This window comes from Gobio gobio, assembly GCF_949357685.1.
Source record: "Gobio gobio genome assembly, chromosome: 2".
In the NCBI taxonomy this organism is placed as follows: Eukaryota; Metazoa; Chordata; class Actinopteri; order Cypriniformes; family Gobionidae; genus Gobio; species Gobio gobio.
The window spans coordinates 9673408-9692482 of NC_137098.1; the positions used below are offsets into that span (position 1 = coordinate 9673408).

The 19075-nt window shown below is 39.4% G+C and overlaps 1 protein-coding gene across 1 annotated transcript in view; it reads left to right on the top strand.

The window, feature by feature from the left end:
• Positions 1 to 8708, top strand: part of dhx38 (DEAH (Asp-Glu-Ala-His) box polypeptide 38) — a 48357-nt gene extending 39649 nt beyond the window's left edge. Inside the window, exon 27 of the mRNA XM_079808455.1 lies at positions 7584 to 8708. Coding sequence (XP_079664581.1) covers positions 7584 to 7665 — 82 coding nt within the window. The 3' untranslated portion in view covers positions 7666 to 8708. The remainder of the gene's footprint in view (positions 1 to 7583) is intronic.
• Positions 8709 to 19075: the final 10367 nt, after the last annotated feature.

Below are 19075 nucleotides of genomic sequence, written 5' to 3' on the forward strand. Positions count from 1 at the left end.
TTAAAATAATATGGTAAGAAGTACCAGTTTGCAGTATCAATCCGCGCGTCATTCCCGGATAAAGGAAAATGGGCAAAGAGGCGGGATGTGGGTGTAGCTGAGGTGACGTGATGACTAACAGACAGCAGACAAATGGCAATCCACCTGTCAGTCAAAGTGGTCACGCCCTTAATTATGCAGAACTTTAAGGCTTTATATGATGTAAACGAATGAGTTATAAAAAAATTCACCCCCTCACAGTTGTAATGAAGGGCAAAATTAGCTGTATAGATCAAAACCACAATTTGTACCAGGCTGTAAACATGTTTTTTTCTGCTGTAAAGTTGGGCATTTTAACATGGGGCTCAATGAGATTCTGCTCCCTTCTGGAGCCTGTCTCTAGCGGCCAGGCGATGAATTGCAGTTTAAGTCACTTCCGTATTGGCTTCAAGAGAAACTGGAGGAGGTTGCCGCTTGGGTTGCACAGACTAGTCGACTTTAATGCTCTGCCATCATGCTTTAAGCTTGGTGTCGACTTGTCATGGCATATAGAAGTCCACTTTTACGCTCCTTTTCCAACAGTTAAAATGACAAATAAATGCATACACCGAGAGCGCTCCTCAAGATATTTTTTGTTATACCATCTGGATGTTTAAAATGTATTGGGTAAATGCACGTTTTAAACAGCTTATTGTACACGTAAGTTAATCGCTGTTTTAAACGAATGCGTTGTTGCATTGTAACACACACATACAGACAGTAGCACACACACAGGAACATTCAGTAGCGCAGAAATGCATTGTCAACACTGTTCTGTGATTTATCAATAAAATAATAGTTTACAAACTGAAAAGTTCTAGCATATATTTCTTAGTAACTAAAACCCACAGCATCACTATGAGTAGAGAGATGCTGCCAGGTAGAATTAATTCACATGCGATCGCTCTCTCACTTATGCATTCATATAAATGTAATCTTTACTGTGCTACTTTATCTGTATCTGATTTAGAATAAGCAGAAATCTGTGAGAAATATCACGACCCAAAGACAAAAGAACTGATAAAAATAAGCTGTTATGTCGGAGCAATAGCCATAGTCATAGCTGTGCAAAAGAAAACATGCGTTTGACTCTCAGCTCAAGGTTCAGGCTTATTTGTTCATTAATGAATGGCGCCATCAGCGACTAGTCGACTTGACTTTAGTCACATAAATGTCAACTAAAATAAATCTGAAGTCGTTCAACACCTAATCTGGGTAGATGTTTACTGGCCCAAAACAAAAGTCTCTATGGTCACACTGCAACTAGGGTGACCACCATCAAACTAACCAAATGTGGGACGATTACTAAGTTTGTGTGGGACAATGTGGGACATGTTACCAACACTAAAACATAACCTGAAACTGTTGTATAATCTTAAATTCAACATAACTGAGCCCAAAGGCAACAGGCATCATGCAGATAACTACTTTTGAAACAGTTCTGACCAAGTGCAACTAAAATCCAACTAAATAAATAATGAAACAAATAAAACAACATTAAATTAGTTAATTTTATATATATATATATATATATATATATATATATATATATATATATATATATATATATATATATATATATATATATATATATATATATATATATATTAGTGCTGTCAGTTAAACGCGTTATTAACGACGTTAACGCAAACCTATTTTAACGGCGTCAATTTTTTTATCGCGAGATTAACGTTCTTTTTGGTCTAACAAACTTTGTAGTTTTTTCACATGCTGTTGCAACAACTAGTAACGTTAGAAAAACTACAACACCACTCCGGATGTAGCTAGACCGGAAACAAAACATCAGGCACGCTGCGGCTGCCCGCACTCGTTTGGGCCATTAAAAGATTAGACGTGGATGGCAAGCGTGAGACGCCGAAATGAGAAACGTATTAAGCCATGGTTTAACTCAGGGGTCTTCAACTAAAAGTGCTTGTCTTGAGCGCTGCTTTCTGCTCTGATGGTGCGTTCACACCAGACGCGAATGAAGCGTTTTGCGCGAGTGATTTAAGTCAATGCAAAGACGCAAATAGACATTCTGCGGCGCGGATTAAGCGGCGTGCATGTCGCGTCATTCGCGTCCGGTGTGAACGCACCATCAGTCTCTTCTTCACTGCATGCTTGACCGCGCGTCTGGGTCTGAACGTAGTAACTGAGCATTGCAACGTTAACTGTTTCATTACGTCAAAAGGCTTCGCGGTCCGGATTCGGACCGGAGTCCGCTAGTTGGCGACCCCTGGTTTAACTGCACTATAGGCGGAGTCCTAGTTTACCTTGCATGTGCACTTTGTAATTTTATTTTGTATCACCCTGTTTTGATCCCTTAGAAAGGGCTGTTGAAGGGGCTGTTTGTGCAACAAAGTATTTGTTTCACCCTTTTATTGATGGGCAGTGTTACATTGCGTGAGCGATTATTTGCTCCAAGTGAGAATGTTGGTGTGAAATCGAACACTAAAGTATGCCAATGTTGTTTTCAATAAAACAAACATTTGAACAAAGCAAGCCGATCCACTTTTCTATGTTGATAAGAGCATTAAAATAAAAAAAAATAATGGGACAAAAAGAAATCAAGGGACATTTAGAATAAATAAAAATGTGCGATTAATTGTGATTAATTGTGAGTTAACTATGACATTAATGCGATTAATCGCGATTAAATATTTTAATCGTTTGACAGCACTAATATATATATATATATATATATATATATATATATATATATATATATATATATATATATATATATATATATATAATACAGTTCTGTATATAAATGTATATATATATAAAAAATAAAAATAACTACAACCCCCCAAAAAAAAAATATATATATAACATATATATATATATATACATTTTTTGGGGGGGATTGTAGTTTTTATTTTTTATATATATATACATTTATATACAGAACTGTATTTTATTTATGTATTCATTTATATACAGAACTATCCATTCGTTTTCTGACAGGGAACACATGGAACGAATCACCGCTCCACATTTTGATTGACAGCCGTCACAACCTACTAGTGACCGTGTTTACTCCTTTCTTTTCAACCATTGGATATGGTTTAAAAAACGGCTTTTGTATATTTGTGTAATGCGGGATGTTACTTCTGACGAAGCGCTATTAAATATAGATGAAAAACGATGCCGCGAAAATAATATAAATGCTTTCTTAAAAAGGCAAAAGAACGCATGCATGTTTTCTCAATATGATCATTAAAAATCAACAGACTGGTGAAAATGCGGGACATTTTCTCAATATGGGACATGCGGGACAAGGGGTGAAAATGCTGTGCGGTACAACGTAAAGCGGGACAGGTGGTCACCCTAACTGCAACTATATTTGGACTTTGGCTTTTAGTGCTTAGTCCTGTTCTGTTCTGTATGTACATGCATAGTTCAGTCATTTACTTGAGGGACAACTGCATTCTACAACCGAATTAACTCTCTTAAAATTCAGATACCGACAATCGGCCAAAATTTTGTGACCCCGCAGCCTGTCCACTTTATTCATAATAAGTCCATCTTTAAGTAATATCACACCTTGCCCCAATCCACACAATTTGAGGAATCATTCATTCAGTTAGTAATCAGGACAGGTAGCATGAACTGGAATTTGCGACCTACTTTACTTCAGGATTGTGATGCATGATGGAATTTTGAATGAGAAACAAAGAGGCCTCGGCTTGATTTTAGGGCACCTCCTCACCATCTCTAGCTCGCAGCAAACTGACTGGGGTTATTTAAAGGGATGTTTCGCCCAAATTTACTCTCCCCATGTTGTTCCAAACGTGTAGGAGTTTATTTCTTCTGTTGGGCACAAAAGAAGATATTTTGAAGAATGTTGGTAACCAGACAGTTGGCGGTATTTTTTTTTCTCCTAATATGGAACTGTTTGATTACCAACATTCTTCAAAATACCTTCTTTTGTGTTCAACAGAACAAAGGAACAACTTTAGGTTGAGTAAGTGATAACAATTTTCATTTTTAGGTGAACTCTCCCTTTAAGGATGTTCAGCACAAGCTATCATTCTAAAGGGGGAGCAACATTTCAGATTTTGATTTAAAGATTAAGAAAGCAATTTTTTTCCTCTGTGGATTAATTTACACCAATTAATTGTTCAACACAAGCGCTAGCAAAGTAAATAGAAAATGTTAAGCTTTAACCCTATAAAGCCTCTATTTAACATTTTTAGTCAAAATATGAAAAGAAAAAGTTTGCCTACCATAAATATATAGTGAGAATATAGAGTTCCTTCCTGTCTTTTTTTATTTATTCAGAGGCCTAAACTGAGCAAAAATATGCTATTTGGTGCAGGTGCTGATATTTATAACCGCAAAACGTAAGGTGAAATCAATCTTTATAACAGTATAGCAGAGTATTTGCATGAAATGCATATAAATATCATTTGTCACTCTATATCTCCCAATAATATGTCTTATAAGATATTTAAATGCTTAGTGTTATGTAGGTTTTGTTGTGGGGGACAAAACATAATGCAATGCAATACAATGATGATTGAGGGATGAACAAATAAACGTTCCTCAAAACCCTGATGAATCATATTTGACACATTTTAAATTGATTTTACTAAACAAAAAGTGATGTATGGATAATCAAGTAAACATAAGTTGCTTCAGTCCAGTAAGTGTTAAAACATTTAGAAATGTTACTAACAATATAAAAGTTAGGGTTAGGTTTACTTAAAGGGGGGGTGAAATGCTGTTTCATGCATACTGATCTTTTGGCACTGTTAAAGACTTGGATTCCCATTCTAAACATGGACACCGTTTCATAAGCTAAGGTGGACGTTTAATGGGAGTATTTCTTTGCCAAAATTAGTACTTCCTGTTAGTCATAAGTTTCGGAAAGTTTTTTTCGATCATGGGTCCGCTTGACGTCAACAGGGCGGAATTTCCTTGTATGGGCCGTACGGACAATTCTACCGGAAGAGCGCGCGCGCGCGAGAGAGAGAGAGCGTGAAAGCAATAGGCTACGCCCATCAGAGCGCTGGCTCGTACAGATGGAATTTGCTTTTCCGGATCAACAACTGAGTTGCGCAAATATTTATGTCTGTTCCCTGCATTTCGGTGCCGATTGTTTTATAAACAAGGCCCAGTTCGACGCCGGATTTTAAGATCGCCTAATACTGAAGGATGGAGCGGTCCCAACGATAAAGGTCCCAACGTTGGAACCGCAGGTTTGACTGCTTCAAATGTCTGTTTTTGCCTATGCCCATCAAGTAGCCCAAACATGATCACGTATTGATCAATGGAGCATGCGATGTATAGTGTGTGTACATTTGTTTAGCTGGCCACTATATGTGTATGTTTGTGTATTGTAAAAGCACTCCAAACAACAATACACAAAGAATGGGGAAATATGTTGAACTAAATAAGCGCGGTTCTTCATTCAAATGCGCTACTATTCCATGTCTTTCTATGTAAACACTAGCCTGACGCGCAAAACCAGTCCGCTTACTACAAATCATGTCTTCACAAACCACGCGTAAACACACACACACACACACATACACACACACACACACACACACACACACACACACACACACACACACACACACACACACACACACACACACACACACACACACACACACACACACACATTGTAACACTCGCGCTTGACATGGTGTTCTAAATAACACAAGCCGCTAAACATATTATATAGTTAGTGTAACTTATACCACATAGTCGACGTCCTGCTCTAGTCGTTTTTGCTGCTGCTCCTGTTCAACTTCAGCCTCTGGGTCTGATTCCGGATCATAGATGTATGGCTGTATCTGATTAAAAGCCATTTTTTATGTTGAATAAAGTTTTTCCCCGCTTTTAGGGATGACGCAGCTTTCAGACGCACTCAACACAGTAACAGCGGCGTGCGCTCGACATTCTTTAGCTCCGCCCACACGATACGCCCCCAGCCGCACGGCTTTTTCCGGAAAGACTCGGAACAGCGCATCTTTCTTTTATAATTATAATAAAAATAAAGACTTTTCGGAGATATGCAGGATGCAGTGCTACTCTATAGGTACTCAAGATTGACATGAGACTGACTGAAACTGAGTGTCCCCCCCCCCCCCTTTAATAAAAAGATTTCACAACAAAAAGACACACAAACCACAAGCCGAAGGGGTATGAACCAAGCCTGCCTCACTGGTGTTAAACACTGAAGCCAAAGCGCCTCGGTCGCCCCCTGGTGGTTGGTCCCAGTATAGTTCATAACTCCCCCTCCATGTATTCTAATGGACGCGAGACAAACTAAACAATCAAATTACACTTCATATAATTTTGTCATTTTAGGCAGTTTTTATCACGCAGATTTAATTTCAAGTGTTCGTTTTTTAAATAAGTTTGGTTTTAGTTAGGTATTTGATGGATATTTTTATAGATATTATTTATTTTTATTATTTTTATAGATATTTTGCTATACAAACGGGAGGTGTGACCTCATGATTGACAGCTGAGATTGACGGCTTCTCTGATTGAAGTTGTCAATGAGGCACCAACAGACTTTTTTCTACATTTTCATAACTGTTTATTTCACACCAACATAATGAATCGTTCTGCATCTGCAAGAGTGTGGGCGGGCTTTTGATGTCGCGGCTCTACTTCCTGCTCTTTACTGTGCAAACTCTGGTCCTGAGGTTTTTACTGCGCCGACTTGGCGTGCGTCTCAATCAGCTTCCTAGTTCATTACTCAGGGCACTGATCAGGACATAAGTCAGTGGGCTGAATCCCTGATCTGAGTGCTCTGACTACTGAACTAGGGAGCTTATTGAGACGCACCTGTGGTCCCAAATCTGCGCAAGATGTCAGCGCCATATTCGGTCCTCCAGCGGCTTCACTTTTTTCTTCAGCGGGAGAATGAAGTCGTGTCGTCCGTATTTTTTTTTACGGTCTATGGTATGAACTATCAATCAGTAGATTGTAATCAGTAGATTACAACAGGTTTTTCAGCAAAGTTTTGATCATTTAGAGGCCTTAGAAATGTATCAAAAATTCTCAAACGAAGGAGGGACTCATGCAATAATAATTGTCTTAATAATAATGTCTAAATTGAACTGGTAGCAATTCATAACACTGCCATAGTGGCAGAGAGCTTTGCAACTCACGTTTCCATCAGAAAATGTAAAAATCTAGTTAATTGGAATGGTTTAAAAAAAGGTATAAAACTGGCTAAAAGTTGAAAGGGAGGCAGCAGAAAGTGAAGTGATGGAGGTGTGAGCGGAGTCTGCGGTGGAGGAGCTGGAGGGTCACGGCCTGATGGATGTAATTGCTGGCGGTGTGAGGAGGGGAGCGCTGTGCAGTGCTGTAATTAAAGATGATAGATCGCCCTGTCAGCTACATCAGACCCGTGTCCCGCAGGTCCCCACAGAGACAAACTGTCCTTTCCTCTCTGTCTATTCTTCTCTTTTAACCTTAGAGCAAATCTCACAACTTCTGATGCATGGCACATTACAGTCACATACACAGCCTTTCTATTTAAATTAACATCCTGTAATAAAACCAAAAAATGTCTTTTCATCATTTTCAAACAGGTCAATCAAGATCGTCACCCCAGGAAGGAAAGAAGAAATGCCTATGACGCCAAAACGAACACCAGCCCGATTTGGCTTATAGTACCAACAATTCACCCACACATTGCAAATATGATGTTATTAGGTTCAGTAGTAAATTTTTTTCTTTTTATAAATATGATCATCTTAGTGTTTGTCGCATGCAGCTTCCAGGTTTGGCCAGCAGTAGGAGCAATTGTATAAGGAGAAGATCATTTTCAGTCATCATCTCTTCCCCTAAGTGTATTTTTGTGCTTCTTTTGGACTGAGACAAAAAAAAGTGGACGCTTGTACATCACCTGATCTTACATTGATTCAATGCTTAAATTAAAAAACAAACACTTTAGTCATTCTTAGTTTTGAATGCACTTGAACTACAGAAAAAAAAAAACATCTTTATTTGACATTATAAGTATACCTAGCTCAACAACAGGGCTTTTTTTATGTTTGAAGTGTTTGTCTAAACAGCCAAATTTTATTCATGCGCTTCTGTAATATTCACTTTACCCCGGAATATTATAATTCACACCTTCTCATATTTCGGCTTGTGAAATGCAGCTGTTGTATCATTCTTTCAGAGAACACAGAGCGTCCATGAATATTAACTTCCTGTACTTTGATAGGTTAACCCCCTGTGGATGAAGCATGTCTTTGTTATTCTGACAAAAACACATTGCTAGAATATTTCATCATTCTGCTGGAATCAACACTGACCAGGCGGCGGTCAAATCCTGTCGTCTTTGATGCAATTGGGCTGCAAATTCACAAAAAAACACAACACGATCAACTGCTTTCCACCGAGGGTCATTTTGCTTGCTTTCTGATTTTTAGGCCTCTGCTGGTCTCTTTGTGTTTTGGGAAGCTTTGAATTAGGGGGTCTGTTGAATTTCATTACTGTTGTGTACAGTATATCTGTATATTGTGTTTCGTTTCTTTTTTGTATGATTTAGATATGCAGAAGTCAAAACATATTTAGACTTGGGCAAATTATGTTTTGGCAGGAAAATAGGAATAACCATATTTTTTGAAAATGTAAAATTCATTCTGTGATTCAACTTTATGGTTTTATCTTCAATATTAAAGAAGTGAACACAGCGACACTTTGTTACCTTTGTTTGTAAGGTGCTAATTATTTCACTGCATTTTAAAGGCAGAAACAATGTATATATATATTGCCTGTGGAAGGCATAGGACCATACAATGTACGGTCCTAATGCAACGATTGGACGAACATCACACGTCATCGGTGCGTTTCATGTTATGCAGAGTTAGATAGACGTCGTTCACAGAGCACTGAAACCAACAGCAGCTGCCTTTTACTAGTCTGGCTCCACCCTCCTGCGTACTTCCGCTCAATTTTCATTTTCCTTCAATCTGGGATTGCGGTATATTCTCATAGACAGTAAAAGAAATGGACACCACGACCCCATATACTTTAACGGGAAAAAGTGAAGTCAATTAGAAGCACTCACTTCCTGATGGCTGATGTACTGCGCAGCCTCAGACTGAGCTTGACGACGTAGTTGTAAGTCCTCTAGTAGCTGTGCGAAGTAAAATCTGAATCACGTTGTTTAAAAATTTTGTCCCGTTAATTTTGGCTCTCTATGGGCTTCTCCCCATGCTTCTTCCATATTTTTATCGGACTTTATGCCTCCACGCCCACCGATTGCCTCATAGACAGTAAAAGATTGCCTGCGAGCTTCTTCTCCTGTCTATACGGTAATTTCTCTACTGTGCGACACAGTCGCGTGGTTATGACGCAATCGTTAGCCTATTTTTTACAAAATTCGCTTCTACGGCGCGATAGTGTAAGATACAAGGTAATGGAGCCTTTTATACATTGTCGTGTGTCTTTAGAAATAAAACGCCTTTAACGTCTTTAAACGCCTCAGATGTAAAGATATTCGCTGTCAAATTGACGCCAAAATGAATGGGAGTCAATGGAATGCTAAGGGAATGCTGGATTACCCCCTTGTATATTCCCTGGTTTTCTCCAGTCAAATTTTAACCGGTCCAATCAGTGAACAGAGGGAGTGGCTGAGAACGATGACATTGATGTTGTGCGCTAGTTTGAGATGACATACGTCACGACCAAACGTTAGCGATTGGTTATGTCTAGGGGTGTCGCAATATACCAGTATTGCCGATAACCATGATATTCAAAGCACGAAATATAGACATTGTGTTAATTTAGGGTGTGGCAATATACCGGTACTGGCGATAACCACAATATTTAAAATCAATAGGACCCTTATGATAACATGACATGTAAATACTCCAGTGTCCCGAGTCCGACTGGAGCCGTTTTTTTTTTCTCCCTCCCTGTTATGCATTGCTGCAGCCATAAAAATTGTTCAGCTTTGTTTTTAATGTCAAGGTAGTTATATATCGTTTAGTTTCTTTTTTAAGTTGATTTAGAAAAAAAAATCGTGAGCAGTTTTTGTTTGTTAAATTAAAGTTTTTGTTTTTTAAAGTAGCGCGCAGCGGCCGAATCCCACATTGCACCGCAATAACGAGTGTACAGCTGATGTACACAGCGGCTGTCTGAATTCGCTCACTTGTTTTCATTCACTCCTTCAAGTGAACTGTATAGTGAACTAAAGTAGGTAATAGTGATTGAGGGTTTAGGGGGCCATTTCGGATTCGGCCACAGAGAGCATTAAAAAGCCTAGTAACGTTACACACTATAGCTAGCAAGACCTAACGTTATACCAAGCAAGACCTATACATACTGCATCTCACCTGATAACTGTAGTAGCTCTTTAGCGACCCTGTCATGATACACACTGCTTGAGATGCCATACAGTGCTCGCTGTTCCTGCCAGAGTTCAGCGAGTTTATCCTCTTTTTTAAGTGTCCAAATTCGTCGTGGCGCTGCCATCGTCGCTTCTTTTTCTGTGGTTTTCCAGCTCCCGATTGGTCAATTTCAGATCGATCGACACATCGGCTCATTGAACCGCACACACGGCACGAATTCAAGCCGACAGCTCCCAAACTTTTCCGACATGTTTAAAAATTATCGTGTGGTCGGGAGGTGCTCTAACGAGGTCGGCTCGTCTCGTAATTCCTCTCACACGCTGCGAGCCGCGTCCATACGAGCATCAACGATTTACACGCGATTGAAAAAAATCGCCTGCAAGCTCGTACGACAGCAAAAAACGCACCGTGTACGCCCGGCTTAAGTTAACCACGTTTGATCAATAGCCTCTCAAATCAACATCTTGCCTATAATTAAATCTATAGATTTAAAACAATTCAAGCATATCACAATGTTAGTTTAAATGTTTACTATCACCACCACAGTAAAAACACATTTTTGACAAGCTGAGGCAGACAGATGCTGCTCGCTTATGGCAGATCCAGAGTGACTCTGAGCAGATCCAATAGTTTTAAACTTCAACAGAGTAACCGCCTTCAAGGAAGTGAACGCTTGTCAATGGAGGTGGCCAGACTCTGTTCAAATGAAATGTTCGAGAGTCTGGTAGGACCAGGCTAGTCTTTTACAGTTCCTCCTGAACCAAAACAACCAGCTTATGCTGCATTCACAACATATCTTCTGTAATTTGAAAGAGATGGAAACCTGTGACGTCATACTTGGAGCGGTTCGTGATTCGAATGTATGCATTTCAGGGGCAACACTATCAACGCCGAAATGAATCTGCAGCAGTCCGGTGGTACAGGTCAGTGCTCTTTAAGTTGTTTATGTTCATTATTATTGTAATGTTATGTGCTTTGAGACATGAGGTAATTTAACGCCATTTCTCGTGACGCTTTGCAGACTTTAGCCCTATTCGGACGGACGGGATTAGTTTAATATGGAGAGGTAGGGTAAAGTAATTATTACCAGAGCTTTTCAGTCATTCTAGTCCAGTCCGAATGTGTCATCTCTGTAATCATTGAGTCCGGAACACACCAAACCGACGGTCAACGGTGTCGGCCAACTGAAGTCGGTCCTCGTCTGCCTTTTTTCGGCGGTCAGTCGGGCCATCTGATCATTCTGATTGGCTGATCAGCTACTGCCTCCTGCTGGTACGGAAAGGTATTTCCTCTTACGCAGGCGCAGAACGGATGTGTTACTTGGCCGTCGGGGTGTCGACCCCGCAGTCTGCTTTCGACGCCACTAGTTCCTCGGCGTCGGCTTGGTGCGTTCCGGTCTTTACGGACAATGTTAGTAAAGATTACGCCGACTTTACCTTCTGTAAAAACTCAAGGTCCGGAAAAATTACCTCAGGTAATACTAATTCCATCCGAATAGACCCGCTGTAAATATGTACATAAATATTCTGTAATTTCCGGTTTTCTGCAGTTTTTCAAATATGGAGGCACTTGAAAAAAGGATTCAGTTGTGTTCTGAGCTGTGGGACAAGTCTGTGGCAAACCTCAAGTGTTTTCTGCTTACCATTCAAATAATAAAAAAAGGTCGAAAGCACTTGTCAGAGGCACAAAATTATTTTAGCTTTAGATAAGTGCCTATTAACAACATAATCCAATCAGAATTCAATGAATAAATCGTTCGACTGGATCTAACTGTTATATATAGATTATATGTTTGCGCATGTGATATCAGGAAGCAACTTAATGACGACAGGGAGGTCACAGCAGTGTGTAAATTGAGTTACCCCTCCCACTTCTGCTAGTTTTACTGAGATTTCTTACCCCATGTGTATTAGCCATTAATATTACAGACGTCCTGTGGTCAAATTAATTTACTCCATCTACCCTTGTAAAACTAATCCTGTCCGAATAGGGCTTTTGTGCGTTCATGTGTTTTGAAGGAGGCGTGACTTTGGAGGGTGGGAGCTTATGCTTTCAAAGCCAGCTCGATATTGCTAGCCTCTCTGAAAATGACATACCCTACCTTTAATACATTTGCACAATAGGCTTTATGTCAAACGTCACATGAACAAACAGGAAAACGGCTCTCATCGCATCCGCTTTTAACTCTTTTCCTGCTATTGACAAACAGCTTTTCTTGGGATGTATTGTATGTTCAGATATTCATACAACAAAAATCTTCTGTGGACTGTGAAAGTTTTGTGAAAATGATCCAAAATCCTGGCGTTGGCTGGCAACTTTTTTTTATTTTTTAAATGCTGGCGGGGAAAGAGTTAAAGCTACACTGTGTGATATTTTCCCTCATCTAGCGGTTAAAAGGTAAATGACCATCCAGTGAATATTAGTTTCTCTTCCTCTCAATTCCGATTTCGTTTTAACTCCTACGGTGGCCGATTTAGTCCAAGATTAATATGGCTTCCAGTTCGACTTCGTCCACATTCGACACGGTGCCATCGAGTGTTAAAACGCGAAAGGCGAAGCTTGAATTCACGGGTATGTCCCTCTTTGGCTAATGTACTTTCAAGATGGAGGGGCAACATGGCGACCCACATTCGAACCCCTTACCCGTATGTATTTTCAATGGCATATTATAAACTTACGAGAATACTTTATTACTTGAAAGAAGTAAATATACATTAATGAGCAGTGAGCACATATATTTTTGAAAGAACTAAGTGTTTTTAGCTAAGAATAAACTAAAAAAGTTACACAGTGTAGCTTTAAGGTAATCAGCTAACCTAGCTAGATCTTTTTATTGTTGCCGTTTTAATTTTAATATCTGAATGTTAGTGAGAAGTAAAATAATAACTTTTTTATATCAATCTTTGGTAGCTCCTTGAAAAAAGGCATTTTGATCGAACACACAAAAGACCTGAACCGAAAGTGTATTAGGAGTGATTTTTGCATCCCTTTTTTCCATTGTTAATGTAAACATGCACTAAATGGACATTTTTGACCGTTGCAGCGAAAAACATGGCACTCCAGTTCAACTTCAAAACATCAACAATTAAGGCAGTGCCTTTTTTTTATTCCACTTTGCATGTTTAACCATTTTGTGTGTGTGAATGGCTCCTCAATGTGTCTTGATGATACATGGGGCAACTTTTTTGAGCAATGTTGCTGGGCAATGTTACAAAGCAATGTTGCTTGGCCACTTTCCCATTGGGAATGGGCAACAAATTTCGATCTGGATACTTTAGATCGGTCATGGGCCCTGTGTCTTACCTGGTTGCCTGTTGACGGCAACGTTGCCTAGTAACATTGCTCAAAAAGTTGCCCTGTGTATCATCACAATAAAATTTGTTGGTCCTCATAGCATTTGCCATAGAAGTCCTTTCAGGGTTCCCACAGTCCTGGAAATAGCCGGGATTTTGAAAAATCATGAAAATTTATAAAACAACTATTAAAAACTCTAAAGTGATAGTGTTCTAGTTATTTTCAGTTTTGAATTATTTCTTCAGTTCACTTTTGTGATTGCAGTCTTTATATATGAATTTATAAAAATCGTCATCACAAACAATGAGTAGCTAGTCATGAAAAAGATAATGTTTTAGACCGAGATATATTTTTGCTGTGGCCAATAACTCACAAGTGTGGTCTATCAATAGCAGGTGGTATTTTGGACAAATGTAGAACGACTACAGTATAATTTCACTTTGAACATAAGCTGCACATTGTTACTTTTGACCCCATCAGGTGGGACGAAAGTAACACAGGTGGGTAAAAAGTAACACAACAATACAATCTAGATTTTTTGGTGCTACTCTTGTTTTTATTAAACATACCTGACTATGACCTTGTTACTATGTAACTGCAAACATATTTTGTCCTTTATCTTTGCAAAAAAATTATTAAATTACATTTTCATTTTATATGTTAAAGTTCATCAAATGTTTCAAATGTAATATGACAGTACAAACTTGAATTGTTTAGAATATTTTTTATTTGCAATGTCAATCTATTTGATACGTTTTTTCTTCAACAGTATGAACAATATAAAACTTAAATTAAATAAAATTTGCATAATATGCATTATATATATAATAGCGGGACAAAAGTGACAAGTGTTACTTTCGTCCCGACCGGAAGTCCTGACATTTAAACACGATTTACTTTTATACTGAAAAACTCTGAAAAGACAAACCTTCAGGGTGTGTAACAGCACTAAATAACCCGTAGATTGATCATTACTGTGAAACAAGAAACACAACTTGTAATTAGAAAAAAAAGTACCGCTTCATTAATTTACTTGCCGTACTTGAAAACTGCATTTCGGACCTAACCGCGGGAAACGATGGCGGAATCACATGATATTTGGCAGATCCGTCAAGGGTTGTGTGCTGAACGTGCTGTCATAGCTTGAAATGCAAATGTATTCAGGGCTCGGAGAAAATCACGTTGTTACTTTCGTCCCGTGTTACTTTCGCCCCGGTTCTCCCCTACTATAGGGCTTGAAAAGTTTCCACTACGAAAATATAATGACAACCAGCGACTCTACCAATGAACGAACCAGTCAGTACAGTAGTTTTCAGTGGGAAGCCTGAAGTAGCCCAGCGTGGCACATTTTGGATGGCTCCCTGATTTAAAACACATGATCCATATCATCAGTTATTCAGCTTCATACGGACCGCATGACAGGGGTGTCAATCCTTCACCTTCCACATTTCTGCAGACTTGAGCTTCAACCCTAATTAAACACACACGAGATTCCTGCCGAAGGTCGCCAGGATTACTTCAATTACAGGCAGGTGTGTTAAACTCTGCAGACGCGGCCTTACAGGAGCAGGATTTGACACTCCTGCTGAAGGGCCTTAACCGGGTGTCACATTATCCAAAATGAGCATGTTGGGAAACTTCAGGACCAAGACAGAACTACTGAGTTAGTTATTACCAGTGCTCGAAGTGGGCCGGTACGCACTGTTGTTGTCCCGAATTTTGACCCCCGCCAGATTATTACACCCCTGAGTCCCCAATATTAGGTGTGGGGGTGCGGTTAGGATTAGGCAACCAGGTAAAGGCCTCAACGAGGGGGGCAATAATTTGGCAGGGAGTTAAAATTCACCAGCACTTCTATATTTCAATCTGTAGCATACCCTCACTTTTTCTACTTTTTCCTTTCAACGGAATTCCAACCCTCAGACGTACTGGCACTTTTTTGTGCATGTAGTGTGTAACATAGTTCTAAGTGAATGAACACATCCTGCAAAGTTTTAAATCTGAAAGTGCACCGTATATAAAGTTATTGTCTCTCAAAAGTAAGAGTCAATTAAACAAATAGTTTTTCAAACTAGTCGCAAGCGTTTCGCTGTGACATCACAACGAAACATTAGCATATTGCCCGTACATTTATTGCGCACATACACACCATGGAAAACTTGAACACTGCAGTGGATACTAGATAGCATCATGTCGAGAAGACGCTGTGGACAATGTGTTTATTGTGTAGGTATCTGGCTAACCGGCTCACTCGCGTTATTACTGTCTAACTGAAATACTACTGTAAATCAGCTGTGGACTGCAGTATTACATAAAACTGTGTCTATTAAAGGGATAGTTCACCCAAAAATGAAAATTAGCCCATGATTTACTCACCCTCAAGTCATCCTAGGTGTATATGACATTCTTCTTTCAGACGAATAAAATCAGAGTTATATTACAAAAGTCCAGGCTAATCCAAGCGTTATTATAGCAGTAATAGTTGCTCTGTTTTTGAAGTCCATAAAAAGTGCATCTGTCCATCAAATAACATGCTCCACGCGGCTCTGGGGTGTTAATAAAGGCCTTCTGAAGCGAATCGATGCGTTTGTGTAAGAAAAATATCCATATTTAAAACTTTATAAAGTAAAGTTTCGGCCGACGCCTTCCCTGTTCAATTTATGGAAAAAGTGTTGAAAGTTCCCCTACCGATCGAAAGACTAATGCGACCAGGTAGGCGTCAGGTACGCATCTTGAGTTTCACTTTCAACTTTCAACACTTTTCCATGGAAGGCGATCGGCTGGAACTTTACTTGATAAAGTTTTAAATATGGATATTTTTCTTACACAAACACATTGATTCGCTTCAGACGGCCTTTATTAACACCCCAGCGCCGTGTGGAGCACGTTATTCGATGGACCGGTGCATTTTTTATGGACTTCAAAAACAGAGCAACTATTATTGCAGTTATAATACTTTGATTAGCCTGGACTTTTGTAATATAACTCTGAATGTGTTCGTCTGAAAGAAGAATGTCATATACACCTAGGATGACTTGAGGGTGAGTAAATAATGGGCTAATTTTCATTTTTGGGTGAACTATCACTTTAATGCAGATTGTCTGTCGGTTTTACTACTTTGAGTAAAGATAAAGGATGGAGCAAGATTTGTTTTGCAAAGGTTAATGCTTACATTCAGCTGGTCTAACATGCACTGTTATTGATGCAGTTCCCACATGTGCACCGCAATACAATGGACACACACACAGGTTTGTTGATGGACATACACTTCTTCCAATGTTTCATCATCGATTCAGACTCGTGCTGGGATTGGTGTAAAATCTACGTCCTCCTTACTATCTTTACAGTGTGTACAATCGCTGAGCTATAGGAAGCCTCCGGACGGAGCTGGGGTTCAGTTATGGTAATGGCTGTTTGTTTACGAAATACACGCTGTACATGGTAGAACAATCACTACAGACTGGGCCATCTGACCAATCAGAGCAGAGTAGGCTCATGGAAAGGAGGGATTTAGAGTGACTGATTCATCCATCGAGTCGTTTGAGAATCATTGAACATTGTGCTGATGTGCAATGTGTATTATGAGAAAATCAAAGTGTTTTTTGACCTTTGATGCATGTGAACCTATTGTAGGAGTCAAAATTAAGAACCTTTTAAAATTGCATAATGGGGCACTTTAATGTGAGTGTACTGTTTGTATCAGAGTGATATTGGATATACTGTATAATTTGTTATTAAAGGGTTAGTTCACCCAAAAATGAAAATTCTGTCATTAATTACTTACCCTGATGTCGTTCGACACCCGTAAGACCTCCGTTCATCTTCGGAACACAAATGAAGATATTTTAGTTGAAATCTGATGGCTCTGAAAGGCCTCCATTGGGCACAATGGCACGGTTCACTCTCAAGACCCTTAAAAGGTACTAAAGACGTCGTTACAAAGTCCATCTCACTACAGTGGTTCTAAAATAACTTTATAAATCGGCGAGGATAGTTTTTGTGTGCAAAAAAACCCCTAAATAACGACTTACAAAGTGATGACGATTTCAAAACACGGCATCATGAAGCTTCAAAGCGTTATGAATCAGCGAGTCGAATCAACAGTTTGAATCGCCAAATTTCAGCAGTTTGGCGGTTTGACACGCGATCCGAATCATGCTTCGGCTCACTGATTCATAACGCTTCGAAGCTTCATGAGGCCGTGTTTTGAAATCGGCATCACTATATAAGTCGTTATTTAGGGTTTTTTTGCGCACAACGGAGGTCTTACGGGTGTCGAACGACATGAGGGTAAGTAATTAATGACAGAATTTTCATTTTTGGGTGAACTAACCCTTTAACAGTGACAAAATGTTTACTGCATACATAGGCAGAGTGTCAGGATCCCAAAATTGACCCATTCTTCCTGCTGAAGCGTCACATCTTATTGCCTGTCTCCACTTTTGTCTCCTTAAATTCTCAGGGGTTTTTTATCGACAGCTTATAAAAACTTATTTCTGTGGTTTTAGCTTTTTTTTTTCTGTACACCTTGTCACACATCAGCTTTAGACATTGTTCTATTTTTTGTGTTATACGTCATAAATGACAAGGAGGCCGCCTCACGCAATGCAAAGTCATTGGAGAGCGTTGGATTGACGCCCGGTGTGGGCGTGGCCTAAATACGCTCTGTCTCTATGTACTGTATGTATTTGGGTAAGGTAATAGTTGTATATTTCGTTACTAATTAATAATCATTCTCATGTTCAGTTCATATTGTTAACATTTATGGTTAGGCACTGATAAACATTTCATTAGGGCATAAGGTTGGTGATAAACAACACTCACGGTTCAATTCCCTTTTATTACCTCCAGATGATGTTTTCTGCAGAATAAAACATGTAGGAAGGGCTCATAACTTTCCCCCTGCGGTCAAGCTGTGTTTAGGCAACACTTACTTTGGTCAGTGAAAACACTGACACCTGCAGGGCTGATCTGGGAACAGCAGTGCTGGAGCCATTAACAGAGCTCTCTGTAGCCTCATAAACATGGCTTCATAAGATTTGCTGCTATCCTTTGATCAAAAATTCATTTTAGGTGTCATGACGAGTTATTTTCCCGTTAATTGGGTTTTTTTTTCCCTTTCCAATTAGGCTGATATTCCAGAGTGCAGGAAAATACCCGGTGAGCTCAAAGAGAAGCCGAAAGATCAACTCTGTATCACTATTAGTGTGATCTCACCAGACAGACATCCCAGAATTCAATTATTCACCACAGCCAGGGGACATTTAATCAGGCGTCCATCAGGCAGAGGTGAGGTAATACACTCTGATTATAATTATGACTGATGACCCTGTGTGAGAAAATGTCCTTCGATTCGGAGTGTTTGGGTTTTATTCATTTTGCAAGGCAACACGAGCGGTATAATAGGTTACATATCACATGAT